This window comes from the organism of the source record quoted next, unplaced genomic scaffold (assembly GCF_019419815.1).
Source record: "Pyrus x bretschneideri cultivar Hongxiangsu unplaced genomic scaffold, Pyrus_bretschneideri_v1 Contig44, whole genome shotgun sequence".
Classification (NCBI taxonomy): Eukaryota; Viridiplantae; Streptophyta; class Magnoliopsida; order Rosales; family Rosaceae; genus Pyrus; species Pyrus x bretschneideri.
In genome coordinates, this window is record NW_025999768.1 from 2,961,697 (window position 1) to 2,974,280 (window position 12,584).

The following is a 12,584-nucleotide window of genomic DNA, read 5'->3' on the forward strand; positions in this document are numbered from 1 at the left end:
ACGCAAAATTGCAATAGGGATTAGGGTTCTGAGAGCTTCCATTGGAAAAATCCGAGCTCTCTGAAGACCGAAATCATGAAGAGAAAGCGCGTGGCACCTGCCACTCAAACACAACGGCAGTCTTCTCCCAGAAAGGTACTACTCTATTTTTTCACTTGTTAATTTGAAGTATATATGTGTGTGTGATTTGTACTTGGATTAAATCAGGTGTATTTGAAAGGGAATTGTGTGGTCAATTTTCAATAAATTGTTTATTTTTTCCTGAATTCTTTAGCAAGTTTAGGTCGAGTTCGAAGAAAAACAGGATTTTGTAAAACCCCAGAAGACAAAATTAATGATTGGAAGTGTATTTCGTTTGGAACAAATTGAGATGATTGGATTTCATGTGAAAGTTACAATTTTTCCATTAAATTGTAAGTAGTTGAGCTACAATTTGCAATTTTAGGAGTACTTCACCATCCAGGATTAAAATTAGCCACTAATTGTGGGCCCATGGTGTAGCTTAGCGCAAATCACCCACCGGGCTACCCGGCCGTTGGAGTAGAATATCATTGTATAAGAAAATAAATTAGTTGCTATTGTCAGTTTTTTTGTTGATTAGGAGATGAGCCTGACTTTGATATTTGATCTGTAATCATGTAGTGGAAGATTAGTGGCAATGATCACATCAGTAAACTGCCAGATGATATTCTTTATACCATCGTCTTGTTATTGAGTATGAGGGATGCTGTGCGTACGAGTGTATTATCACGCAGGTGGAAGAACATGTATGCATACATATCAAATCTTGAGTTCGATTGGCATAACATAACCTCCACGCCAGTCAACTACAATTGTGGAACTGTTCCCAAGGGTTATGTGCGTCATTTTCTAGGAATAATAGACAGATTCTTAGCGCGTCATTTGGGCACGAAGGTTGTCTCCTTCAAGGTTTCCTGTTGCTTTGGCAGTATGTATGCTCATCGAATCACTGACTGGATCGTTTTTGCCGTTAGAAAGGGTGTTGAAAGTCTCGATCTTGCCTTTACTTGTGACAAACCAGCTGAACGCCATGATTGGAGAACCGTTGACTATTATCCTTTTCCTACTCAGCTCTTTTTGCATGGTGAAGAATCCAAGCTAAGGCACCTTTCCTTGCGCTCAGTCACACTTTGGTCAGATTTTAGTGATCGGTTTAGAACCTTATCCACTCTTGTGTTGTGCGATGTTAATCTTGCTGGACCCGTTGAGCCACGCATGTTTTCTTCTTGTTTGAACCTTGAGCGTTTAACATTGCAATGGTGTTTTGGATTAGAAAGGTTGTGCCTTGGTGATTCTCTTCATCGTTTGAAGGTACTGATGGTGAGCCTGTGCGATGGGTTAAAGGGGATTGAACTCAGTGCCACCAATCTTACCATTTTTCATTATAAGGGTGATGATACAGAGCTCTCTTTCGAAAGGGTTCCCAATCTGGAGGAAGTGTGTGTTGTGATGAAGGCAATTAATGTGATTTCTACTTTTGCTCGGTTAGAGAAAGAACTTCCTCATGTCAAGACCATGACAGTTACTAGAGATCATTTGCGTAAGTAAAAGATGGACAACTCTGTGTGGTAACATGTTTTTTTCAAACGAGCTAACATGTCATGCTCTCACTTTTCCTCTTCTTTATCCCTCGTGTTTTGTTGCAGGTCGGGGTTACTAACTATTCAACAAAGGCTCGGGGTTTGGACTGGTGTTTTGTTTAATATCCAAGATAGCAGCTCTCTCCTAGAAGTTTTACCCCTGCTTCAGAAATTCCATTTGGCCTCGAATCTTCACTGCATCGACTATTGTTGTAGGTGTCCGATATAAACTTGTACCGTTTTGCATCAGATTGTTACAGAATATTTACCCCTGCTTCAGATCATGGGGCGTTATCATTTATAGTTGGTGTCGAATTTACTTTCCGAAACCTAGAAATTCAAACTCACATGTATAATTTACTTGGGGAAGAATTCAGAGGATTTTGTAGAATATATGGTGTAAAGTGAAATTTATTAGCATTGTAGTTCTTCGTTTTTATGTAATGGAGGAATTTCAAGTTGATTTTTTGGATGGTTTTTCGTGGTTATTGTTTCTTGTTGATTCGTGTTTCTAATGGGTAAAAAAGGCTTCCCAATCCCATGCTTGTTACAACTTTACCATTGCTTGTACGTGTTTTAAGTAAATGCGGTAAGAGCACACGAGATTTAAGCCAGTTGATCAGAGCAGTGTGCGTTTTGAACCCGATATCATAACTCCCTCCATAATTAAACAAATAAGAGGCAATTTTGAAATAGACTTCATTTGCATTATTGATTTCAACAAGGAAGCCTTGTATAAGATGCTGATACACATATAAGTACACAATCCAGCCCACCCGACCCGAAAAACCGAAAAGAAGAAACCGAAACTTTACAATAAATTGGCAAGCAAGCTGCTGCCAATTTTGTCTAATCATATTCATCTACCGCAAGCCAGTCACTTGAATACTCACCTTCTGAATCTCTCCCTTTTGACCGACCAGCCTTTTGCCGGCCACCCTCGTTTTCCGAGCTTCGATTCAGCTGAACCCAATCATTTGATCCATTGGGTGAACATGCCCTGGCATACGGTCCTTGCCTTAGTCCTGATTGTCTACTAGAAACGTCATTCTCTTCGTCCTCTAAATCACTGAATGAGATATCATCTTCAGGTTCGTGTTTTCTTTGGCCATCCACAAAAGTGCCAGAACTAATACTCGCACCTTCAGACCACTGCTCAGTGCCCTCTTCGTCATCGGTCTTAAACCTTTCTGTCGTGTTAACTATTTCAGTCGAGGCTTCCTTTTCTTGAGATGAGCTTCCCTCCCCTTGTGCCTTCCCATCCTGGATGTGATTTTTAGGTGAAACGAGAATTGACTTCTCTGGGGCATCCTCCCGTGTGTTCCTCTTGTTGTGAAGTTTGTGCAGAAGTACGTCTCTTGCTTCAACAATCTGCAAAGAAAGAAGTTCTATTTTCAAAATAATGCATTTGCTACAAGTAGTGTCCGAAGCTGCATCGTGGAATTGGACACATCCAAAGTTCTACGATGCTATAAAATCGGCTACTAAGTTAAGAGTTAAAACGTATAACAAATATGAGGAACAAGCAAAGGACAGACAAGCTACAACATCGAACGATGTTGTACAAGAGCAGCTGGTAACTGGTTATGCACATCAATCCCATATCTCAACTCTCACTTATGCAAGCTGCGGTTAGAATGGCTATCGTAGAACCTTGAAATCAATATCCAAATATAGTAAATTGAATTTATGAAGACAAACGCGCGCTGAATTCTGTATAAAAGTCAACTTCCAAAGTGTCCTCAAAAGAAAATCGTACATGTAAATATGGATAAGAAGCGTGACAAAAGACGAGAAGGATAAACTTCTTGCCTTGGGCGTTGCTAGAAGCTCAAAATCATGTTCATTTAGTCTCGGGAGCAACAACAAGAAATAGATCATCCAAAATTGCTCCTCACTCATGGAATTGCAAAGCCGGGCTCTTAGATCTGCAAATCCCGGAACCAATTGTAAAACAGCGGACACATGCTCTCTCTGAGCATCCGACATGCTGAAATCTGCAATAAAACCAGCACAAAATCAAAACCAACAAGCATAAGATTGTAAGAACCAATTGTTCAGTCTGTTTCAATTATCTTGTCAATCGTTGTATCGCAATCACAAACAGATTCAGAGGTCTCCGATACCAACTCCGGTATCTAACATTACACAATTAGAACGCGAAAATCAAATCGAACAAAAACATCACAGCGAATGCGCAACAGATTTTGAGTAATTTTTTATATCTTCAAAACAAACTCAAAGCTTCCTCCTAAGAAACTTGATCTTTCAATTCACAATCCACAACTTCATAAGAAAATTAAAGCAATAGACACAAAGAAAGTAGGCAAAACTAACATTGCATTCAATTTGAAGTGGAAGCTAGCAACTTTACCATGTTCGAGCGTCATTGGAAAGTCGGTCCAGCAGTCCGGCACCACCGAAATCTCGGTGACGAAACTGAGAACCTCGTCCGTGATCCCCGGCACGTGACCGCCGCCATCATCGCCGTCTTCATCAGCTCCACCTTCTTCTGAAGCTTCGTTCTGAAGCTGCAACAAGCCCGAAGCGAACTTGGAGATCTCAGCGACGGCTTTGTTGCTGTTAGTAGAGAGCAGCGAGAGGCCGGTCTTGAAGCTCCCGCCGATCTCCACCAGATCATTCCGGATTCCCAAAATCGCCGGCGATTGAGATTGCGATTGCGACTGGGGCTGGGAATTGGACGAGGGAAGGGCGTCGTTGGATGGCGGTGATGGAGGTGGAGCGAGGAAGGTGGCGACGCCGCGGAGTTGGCGGCCGAGGGTTTGGCGGAGAAACGACAGGTCGTTTTGGGGTTGCTTGGGTTCTACATCACGCGGGTCGTCGTCGTCGTCTGGTTGGCGGGGAGAGCTAAAGAGCCAAGACATTGTTTGGTGAATTGAATTGCTTTCTTTTTGGATTTATTGTTGTGAGAAACAGCAACATGATGGTGGCTCAAGAAGAAGCTCTCTCTTCTTCTCATTCATTTTTTTGTATTTTTGTATTTTTTTTTGAATTTGTAATTATATACACACACATATATATAGCAAAATATCTAATGAAATTTTTAAAAAATCTCATTTTTCACAAAAATTGTGAGCGAAACTTGTGGTTTTTACCAGTTTTGTGAAATTTCATAAAAATCATTATAAAATCTATTTACGTGAGAATTCCACTGCACTATGCGTTTCTGAAAATTTATATAGAATATTTAAAAGATATTTAGAGAAAGCATTTCAAAGATGTCCATATCGACAGAAGTTCGTTTTAATTATTTTCAGCACCATTATTGATTTTTATTTTTATTTCTTAAACAATTTTGTAAATCATGGTAAGACCTCTTAATTACATTTTCACAAAAATTATACTTACTCAAAGTTTTTAATTGGTTTTACAAATTTCTTCGTTTAACTTTCACACAAATTGTGAGTTATAACACATTTTCCAATCGGTTTAGTGAATTAAACAATCCAAACAAGTAATTATACCATAATAAAAGCCATTGTAGTATGTCATTTGTTATTAGCAAAGAGGAGGAATAGAATGGTTTGCAAATAACAGGCGACTCCAAGCCAACAATAAAGCTCCCTGCTTTATGAGGATTCAGAGTGGGAACTGTATCTAGTACGCAGCCTTAAACTTGCTTTGCAAAGTGATTGTTTCTACGACTCAAACCATGATCTTTTGATCACAAATGAGCAACATTTCCGTTGTATAACAATTAATAAAAATAGCCAAGACCCAGAAATCAAATTTCATGTATATCATTGTTATACATATAACATCTATCAACAATCACAAATTTTACAAATAATTTCTCTCATAGAGATGCTTTAAGGACCGAATCAGTAGAGGGCGGAAAAGAGAAAAACAGACACAAAGATCTCCTGCGCAGGTCAAAAGAATTTACTCAAGTCGCCATCGATCCAAATTACATAATTTTCGATCATCAACGCAAATCGCCGAACAGCTCGAACTCCTCCCTCCGACTGTTTATTTAACAAAGAATCTTAATCCTAAGCTAACTACTGCACATACAAAACATATGGTACACGTCTCCCTCCAAATTTCCGATGCCTCAACGGCTAAAACTGACTATTCTTTCATGTCCTGTTCTTTCTGCGGCTGTAATTCTTGTTAAAAATCTGTTTTTTGGATGGATCGTCTATAAAAGGCCTGCGTATGGGTTGTATGCTTGGACAGGGACACCGGGGCCATAGGGGTGGGTAGGGGCTCCGTGAGGAGTTCCAAAAGGATTCATAGACAGTTGCTGTTGTTGGCCCATCATCATCATCATCTGCTGCTGCTGCTGCTGTTGTTGCTGCAACATGAAGGCCTGCTGCTGGTTTGCCATTGCTGCCATCTGCACAGAATGCGGTGCAGCCATTCTGTTGGATGCATAAAAGGGATCATGAGGTGGTTGTTGCATCATGGCACCATTTACCGGAGCAGGCTCCCATGGGTTGTAGCTCACATTCTGATTGTTTCTTCTGATTGCATCGTCATATAGGCTGTCTAGTGTAAGCAAGTCTAACCCTCCCGCCTTCACTCAACATTTGAATGGCGTCAGCAGTGTCCGTACATTAAGGGAAATAGAAAAGAAAAGAGAAAGGAAGTGTAGTGAAAGTATAAGAACAAAAAGTGTGTCTGTAACTAAACACTAATACTGGCCAATTAAATTCCACACGCGTAAACAATACGAGAAGGGAAACTGGTAGGAGAAGAGTACCAGTTTGCTAGAAGCCACGGCACTCTCATTTGAGCTCGGTGCTGTAACAAGTGCCAATTCCCAACCTGTAGCTCCATTTTCTAGAGTTGGAGCTGTGGATGTTGGTTGGTCCGCTACAAGAACCACAATAGCATTTCAGAAAATAAAATTTATTATAATTTTCTTCTTAACCAAGAAGAACATAAGGAGCTTCGTGTACGTTTAAGAGAGAGAGAGAGAGAGAGAGAGAGCTTACAAACTGGAACAATCGCTAAAGCCAGTGCATTCTTGTCATCCAACTCTCTAGTATTTGGAACAGGATCATTCAAACCCTAGCAACAAAGTAAGGCATACATGATTAAACTTCAGAGGGACGACAGCGTGCCAAAATTCAAGGAAAGTAACTAACGAAGGATTATGTGAATTACCAGCAAATCAGGCGGTTCAGCTACAGGTGCTTCCACTTTCACTGGTTCACATTCCCTGGTTCAGGTAGAGGTGGTGAAGGTGGACGTGCCTCCTCCTCCGGGGCCTTTTTGTACTCTATAGCCAAGATTTCTTTGGGGGCAACCACCTGCCAGGTTAAAGATTAAACTCGAAGGAAATTGTTGCAAACTGCATGTACATAAAGCAGGCAGCCAATATATCATCAATTCTTATCAGCTGGTAGAGAGTTGGTTTGTGTGAGTATTTTCGGATCTGATCATATTGTGAAAGCCAACAGCTTCTAAAAGCCGAATTTGGATCCGGATTTTTTTTTTGTTTGAACTGCTTAGGTAAGTCAAACAGGTTCCCATGGTATTTGCTAATAAGGAAATCTGATGATCCACTATTTGCTTTCCTGATCAGGTTACATTGCAAATCTCTTCCAAAATAACAGAATTAATGAGGCAGCACCTTCATACAAATCATACCTGATCCTTGCGAACTGTTGAGACCTGAGGAGCTTCTTTCACGTACTCTTCCATGGCTTGTAAAAACGATGCAGGGGGCTACATCACCCAAAATGAAATCAAGTTGAGAAAATTAAAATTATCCAAGGAATGCCAAGTGTACTAAAAAGGGTCTGCAAGCAAAAAGTCACCTGCTCAATCTTGGTAAACTTTTCTCCACGTCCAATATCAAGACTTTTACATACTTCATAAAACTCTGACAGTCTCTCTGCCTGAAATATGTAGATGAAAATTTAAATGTTGATACGTAAAATAACTTCCCTGTCTCCACCGATATATTCCCCGAAAAACTACCTGCTGCCCTGCCCTCCGATATATATCCAGAGCCCTCATAGCATCATGGCGTTGCATCTCAAAGAACTGTGGTATTAGTCATCATCGTACACAATTAGCTTATAGTGCAAGCTCCAAATGTTATTTCCTACATAGCAAAGATCATATCCTACCTTGTCAACCAAATTGACTGTTCCATCACTTATAGCTTGATAAATCTTGATGCTTTCAGAAGCAACCTGATTGAACGATAGAAGACATTCAGAGGAAAAGAAAACATATTGGCTAGTCATTCAACTAGAATTTATTGCTAGGGTCACTTACCATTGAAAGTGCCAACTGAATAACAAAATTATGAACTGCTGCCCCTTGCGGCTGCAAAATAAAATTGATTCGATTAATAGAAATATAGTGACACCCATCAATGGTAATGTATATCAATAATCAACACTTGCTTAAACCCAAATTCATGTTTAAACATATAGTGGCCCCATAGCATAAACCCATTGATTTTGAAGTGCTGAGATATAAGACTTGCCTGGCAACCAAGTACACGAAAAAGAAGCTGTTGCAGGGCAGACAAATGCTCAAGCAATTCGGCAGTATCCAGATCTTTGGTCCTCTGCGCCACAATGTTAACTATTAAGTTGCAATGAAGCTTAGGGACAAGAATGTGACTTGAATGTGTGAATAAAAAAGTAGCAATAAAGCTCCGAGGGAAAAAATAAAAGCAACTGCAGGAAAATGAGGTTCTGATAAAACAAACGGTTTTGAAATGTCAATGTGCCATATGTATTGATGTAAAAGTTGATTGCTAATTTGCTATTGCTTCCCTAAGACAATACTTATATAATTGGAAAGGGAAGAATGGCAAAAGAAATATGACATAAAGAAATAAACTTCTTACTGGGCGATCCATCTCAATGTCATATTTCAACACACGAAAGCATTCCAGTCTCTCCTCCAAGAACAAGGCATAAGTGCGGATCCAGGTCGAATAATCCCATGCTGGGCAGTGAAAAGGTCAGTTTTAGAATGGATAAATAGTATGAGAAAAGGAGTCAGGGATGGCGAAGTACCATTTGGACTGGAATCATCTTTGAAATGTGCTAAGTTAAGCATATGGCTTCTACTTCTACCATAATTCATGAGTTCTTCGTAAAACGTGGGGTCCACTTCCCTCAAAGCACGATGAATAACAACTAAAGTTTTCAATGCAACCTAAACACCAACCGATAATCAGTTCGTGAAAATTTCAAGCAAGACGCAATTGCAACTTGCTGTGTTTGTCTAAGAATGATAATCAAGATGAAGATTATTGCTGTTATAGATACATAATCAAAAAGTTCCTGTCAATGATAACTTCTTGTATGTCTACCGGATGAGAAAATGCACATACCGCCCAGTTATGTGTCTTTGCTAACCTCCTTGCAAGAGCGTGGATGCAGTATGCGACATCAGCACGAGGTCTTGTAGCAGAAACGGCAGCAAAAATAGCTTAACAATAAATAAAAACATAAACCGTATCAGGCATGATTTACCAACTCTTTCTCCAGATGCAGATCATGAAAAATACAACATGCACAGCTGATCTTTATAGAGATAGTCTACCTCTAATGTACTTTTCCTTAGCGGGACGCTCAACATGATTCGTAGCTTTGACTATCGCAATGTCCAATTCCTGCAAGAATCAATCCCCAATCACGAAAATCGGATACATATAACTCCGAGAACTATGGGAAACAACCACAAATAAACCACAATACCTTGTAATCACTGTTGACTTTAGCCAATGAAACTGTGGTGGTGTCCTTGAGGGCTCCAAGAGCTTTCCTGATGCTCTTCTGTGTACCTCCTGACATTCTCCCACTCCTCTATATATCGAAAATCTACATCGAAACCCGAAAAATTCAATCTTCTTTTCATTCCATAAATCAAAACTAATAAATAAGCAAGAAGAAATGATCCAAAACTTTAAATCAAACTAAAGCACTCAACTCACCCACCATTCAAAATATCAAATCTACGATAAATTCAAATACAAGCTGACAGAAAACTCCAACAAACATCCAAAAACCCTAAATTTCCAAATTCCAGCTTCATAAGTCAGATCCAACTAGCTAAAAAACGAACAGCTAACCACATAACATACTAAAAAGTTGAATAATTCAGCACCAAATACTCAGAAACCCACTGAATCCAATCCAAAACACCAAACAAAAAAAGAAGTCAAATTTCCCAGTAGCCAGTAGTTGCAGCTCGAAATAAACGAAATGGCAGAGAGAGAGAGAGAGAGAGAGAGAGAGAGAGGAAAGCAGAGAGAAAGAGAGATCGGAGGACTTGACTTACCTGAAACCGAACTGATGTGAGAGAGAGAGAGAGAGAGCGAGAGCAGAAGCAGAAGAGGAAGAAGAAGAGGAAGACGAAGAAGAAGAAAAGTCGACCAGAAGAAAGAGTTCGGTTTTGGTTGGCCCGTCGGCGGCTTTCGACAATTACATTCTTTTTTTTTTAATAAAAATAAATTAAATTTCTTTTTGGTTTTAATTATTTAATTAATTTGACTGAATTTCCCATCTGTCAGAAAGACAGAAAATACGGCTGTCTGAGATGGGGTAGTAATTCTCTACGATGCTTTACTGCCGCCCTTTTTTACTCCCCTCCGCCCCTTAATCTTGCCGCGTATATCAACGTATGTGATTCATTTGATTTTCTTTCCCCTTCTCTAACAAAGTAGTGTTATTTGCGCAACATTTTTTAACTTTACACATTCTTGTTAATATTTTTTTATTAAATTTTTTTCAATTCATTCGATCCGACAATTAAAAAATGAGAAAAATATATGAGAATTAAAAATCAGTATGTGAATAGTGCAACTCTTCTAACAAATGTAAAATATTTACAAAATATATTTAGAACGCATTAAAAACATCTTCAATCATGTTATCTATTTATAGTAAAGTTCTATTTAAAATTTTCAACAAATTATTTTAAAAAGCTCTCTAAAGAAGATGTCCTTCAACCATACTCTTTGCTTTAGAGGGTTATATCGACTATTAGTCAATACTTAGCTAATAAAAATTATTCATTTATTTAAAATAATATGAAAACAGTAAGCATTAATTATTAAGTCACCAGAGCTCGTTTTTCCCTCCCTATGTGGAGGAGCTCGTAGATGAATTCCTATTTTAGAAAGTGAAGCATGATTAAAGTTGTTTAAAAAAAAAAAAAAAAAAACTCTCAAAATTCTAGTTAGGAGCTCGTTTAGGAGTCCATTAGAAATTCTTGAATACGCGACAATAGTATCAAACTCTTTTTTTGTCAAAAGTATCAAACTCATTTTAAATATGCATTTTCCTCGCATCTTTGAACGTTGAACTTTTTTCCAAGTAAAGTGAATTTACTTAGCCATAAACTTTTTTTACAAGAGAGTATATTTGTATTGAGCATTCCTTGATTAATTAAGTAATTCTTAATTAATCAAAGAATTCATGATCAATCAATCATAATTGGGTTTCACAAGAGGATGTTTTAAGAGAGTAATTCTTAATTAATTAAAGAGGGGCGAGATCTAGATAATTGTACAAACGATAATATCTTTAGAGATATAAGAACGTTGATGGATCTATTTTTAGAAAGTCACTTTAGGACAACTCTTCGAATCCAATCCATACCATAAGAAAACTATGGTCCAAGAACAGGAAATGAAAGTTGCTTGGAAACAAGAAAAACAATTAGTGCCAGCTAATTCGAGTATTAATCGTGATTATACTCTACTTAGTACTTAATAGTGGCCTTTCCTTGTTTCAAAAAAAATAGTGGCCCTTCCATTATTAGCAAATAAAATAATTTTCCACCCAACTCATTTGAATATATTAATTTTAACATGAAAAAAAAAATTAGCAATCATTTTCAACGTTCAACCTAATCACATGCAAATAATAAATTTTGACAAATTCCGGCAATTATTGGCCATGATTCTTTTCTGCTGGGAATATATAGCAGTAGCTTTTCGGATCCCTGTGTCTAGACCTTGTGGACCGAGAGAGAGAGAGAGAGAGAGAGAGAGAGAGAGAGGCCATTCAAGTTATTGGATTTTTGTGAAATGGATAAATCGGATGAGTTAATTAAGACATGTGGTTGAAATTGAGTAGTTAGTCTGCAGATTCCGAACACAGATTTAGAGTGAATCTCAATCCAGACCAAAACATGTGTCCTGCAGAATGTATTCTTGTCTATCTCTTTATCATAATTCCAATCATGGACTACAAAATTGACTATCCCATTGGGAAATATTTCGAAAATTAAGAAATAAATAAGAAAATAATTAAAATTGTTTTTTGATAAAAAGAAATATCCCAAAAATAAAGCTCAACGGTCACACCAAATTTCTTTAGTTTATTAGCTCACCAACATTTTTCAGCCAAACAAAATTATAGCATAAAGTAGTTAGCCATTGGTACTGACGTGACATGTGAAAACAACAAGCCACGTAGCATATCGAACATAACTCTCTTTGCTTAACTTTTAATGTTGGACGTTAATTTGAGACAACCAAGAAAAATACGAGTGGTAAGCGACATTACAAGTGGTCTGAGTGTTTTACATAAATTTTTCTCGTTGTACAAGACGCACAAATTATAACAAAGAGATCTAATGGAGGAGGTTAATTTAGACAAACGAGAAATTGTTCTATATAGAATATCGTATAACAGAGAAACTTTGGTATGACTGACTGATTGAAGCAACTCGCATACTAAGTGTGATCAATTGGGTTGGATGAGACTATCAAAATACAAGGAGCTCTATTTTGTGAAAGTAATCAGATATTACGAATGATTTAAGTGACCTACGTAAATTTTTCTCATGTAAGACACACAAACAAGAAGTGAGACCAAGCCATAACACATCCTCAATTTCCCAAAAGAACTACACAATTCATTTTTGTGTTGATTTATGTTGTCCAAATTGTTAGGGGTTTACAATTTACTTTTTGAATGCATTGCCATTTGCCAGCACAGATCCTAATTCCCTAAGCTACTTACCAAAAAGACG

At 38.2% G+C, this 12,584-nt stretch overlaps 2 protein-coding genes and 1 non-coding gene across 3 annotated transcripts; 1 reads left to right on the plus strand and 2 right to left on the minus strand.

Moving 5' to 3' along the window:
• The first annotated feature begins 1,418 nt into the window (after positions 1 to 1,418).
• LOC103953972 lies at positions 1,419 to 2,069 on the plus strand. Its single transcript, XR_007251879.1, has 2 exons — positions 1,419 to 1,561; positions 1,668 to 2,069. It is a non-coding gene; the product is annotated as an uncharacterized LOC103953972 (transcript).
• A 217-nt stretch (positions 2,070 to 2,286) lies between these two features.
• On the minus strand, positions 2,287 to 4,614 carry LOC103953893. The gene is made up of 3 exons (XM_009365695.3): positions 3,976 to 4,614; positions 3,414 to 3,598; positions 2,287 to 2,972 (listed from the first exon to the last, which is right to left on the minus strand). The coding sequence occupies exons 1-3, from the start codon at positions 4,484 to 4,486 to the stop codon at positions 2,451 to 2,453; spliced, it is 1,218 nt and encodes a 405-aa protein (XP_009363970.2). The 5' UTR covers positions 4,487 to 4,614; the 3' UTR covers positions 2,287 to 2,450.
• Positions 4,615 to 5,342: 728 nt separating this feature from the next.
• LOC103953894 (putative clathrin assembly protein At5g35200) lies at positions 5,343 to 10,022 on the minus strand. Its single transcript, XM_009365697.3, is given in 17 exon segments — positions 5,343 to 6,141; positions 6,328 to 6,440; positions 6,563 to 6,638; positions 6,735 to 6,782; positions 6,785 to 6,880; positions 7,221 to 7,298; positions 7,391 to 7,471; positions 7,554 to 7,619; positions 7,706 to 7,771; positions 7,857 to 7,907; positions 8,071 to 8,154; positions 8,440 to 8,540; positions 8,612 to 8,753; positions 8,932 to 9,029; positions 9,144 to 9,213; positions 9,299 to 9,421; positions 9,882 to 10,022. Coding segments are annotated over 16 exon segments (1,644 nt in total). The 5' UTR covers positions 9,395 to 9,421; positions 9,882 to 10,022; the 3' UTR covers positions 5,343 to 5,763.
• Between the last annotated feature and the right edge of the window lie 2,562 nt (positions 10,023 to 12,584).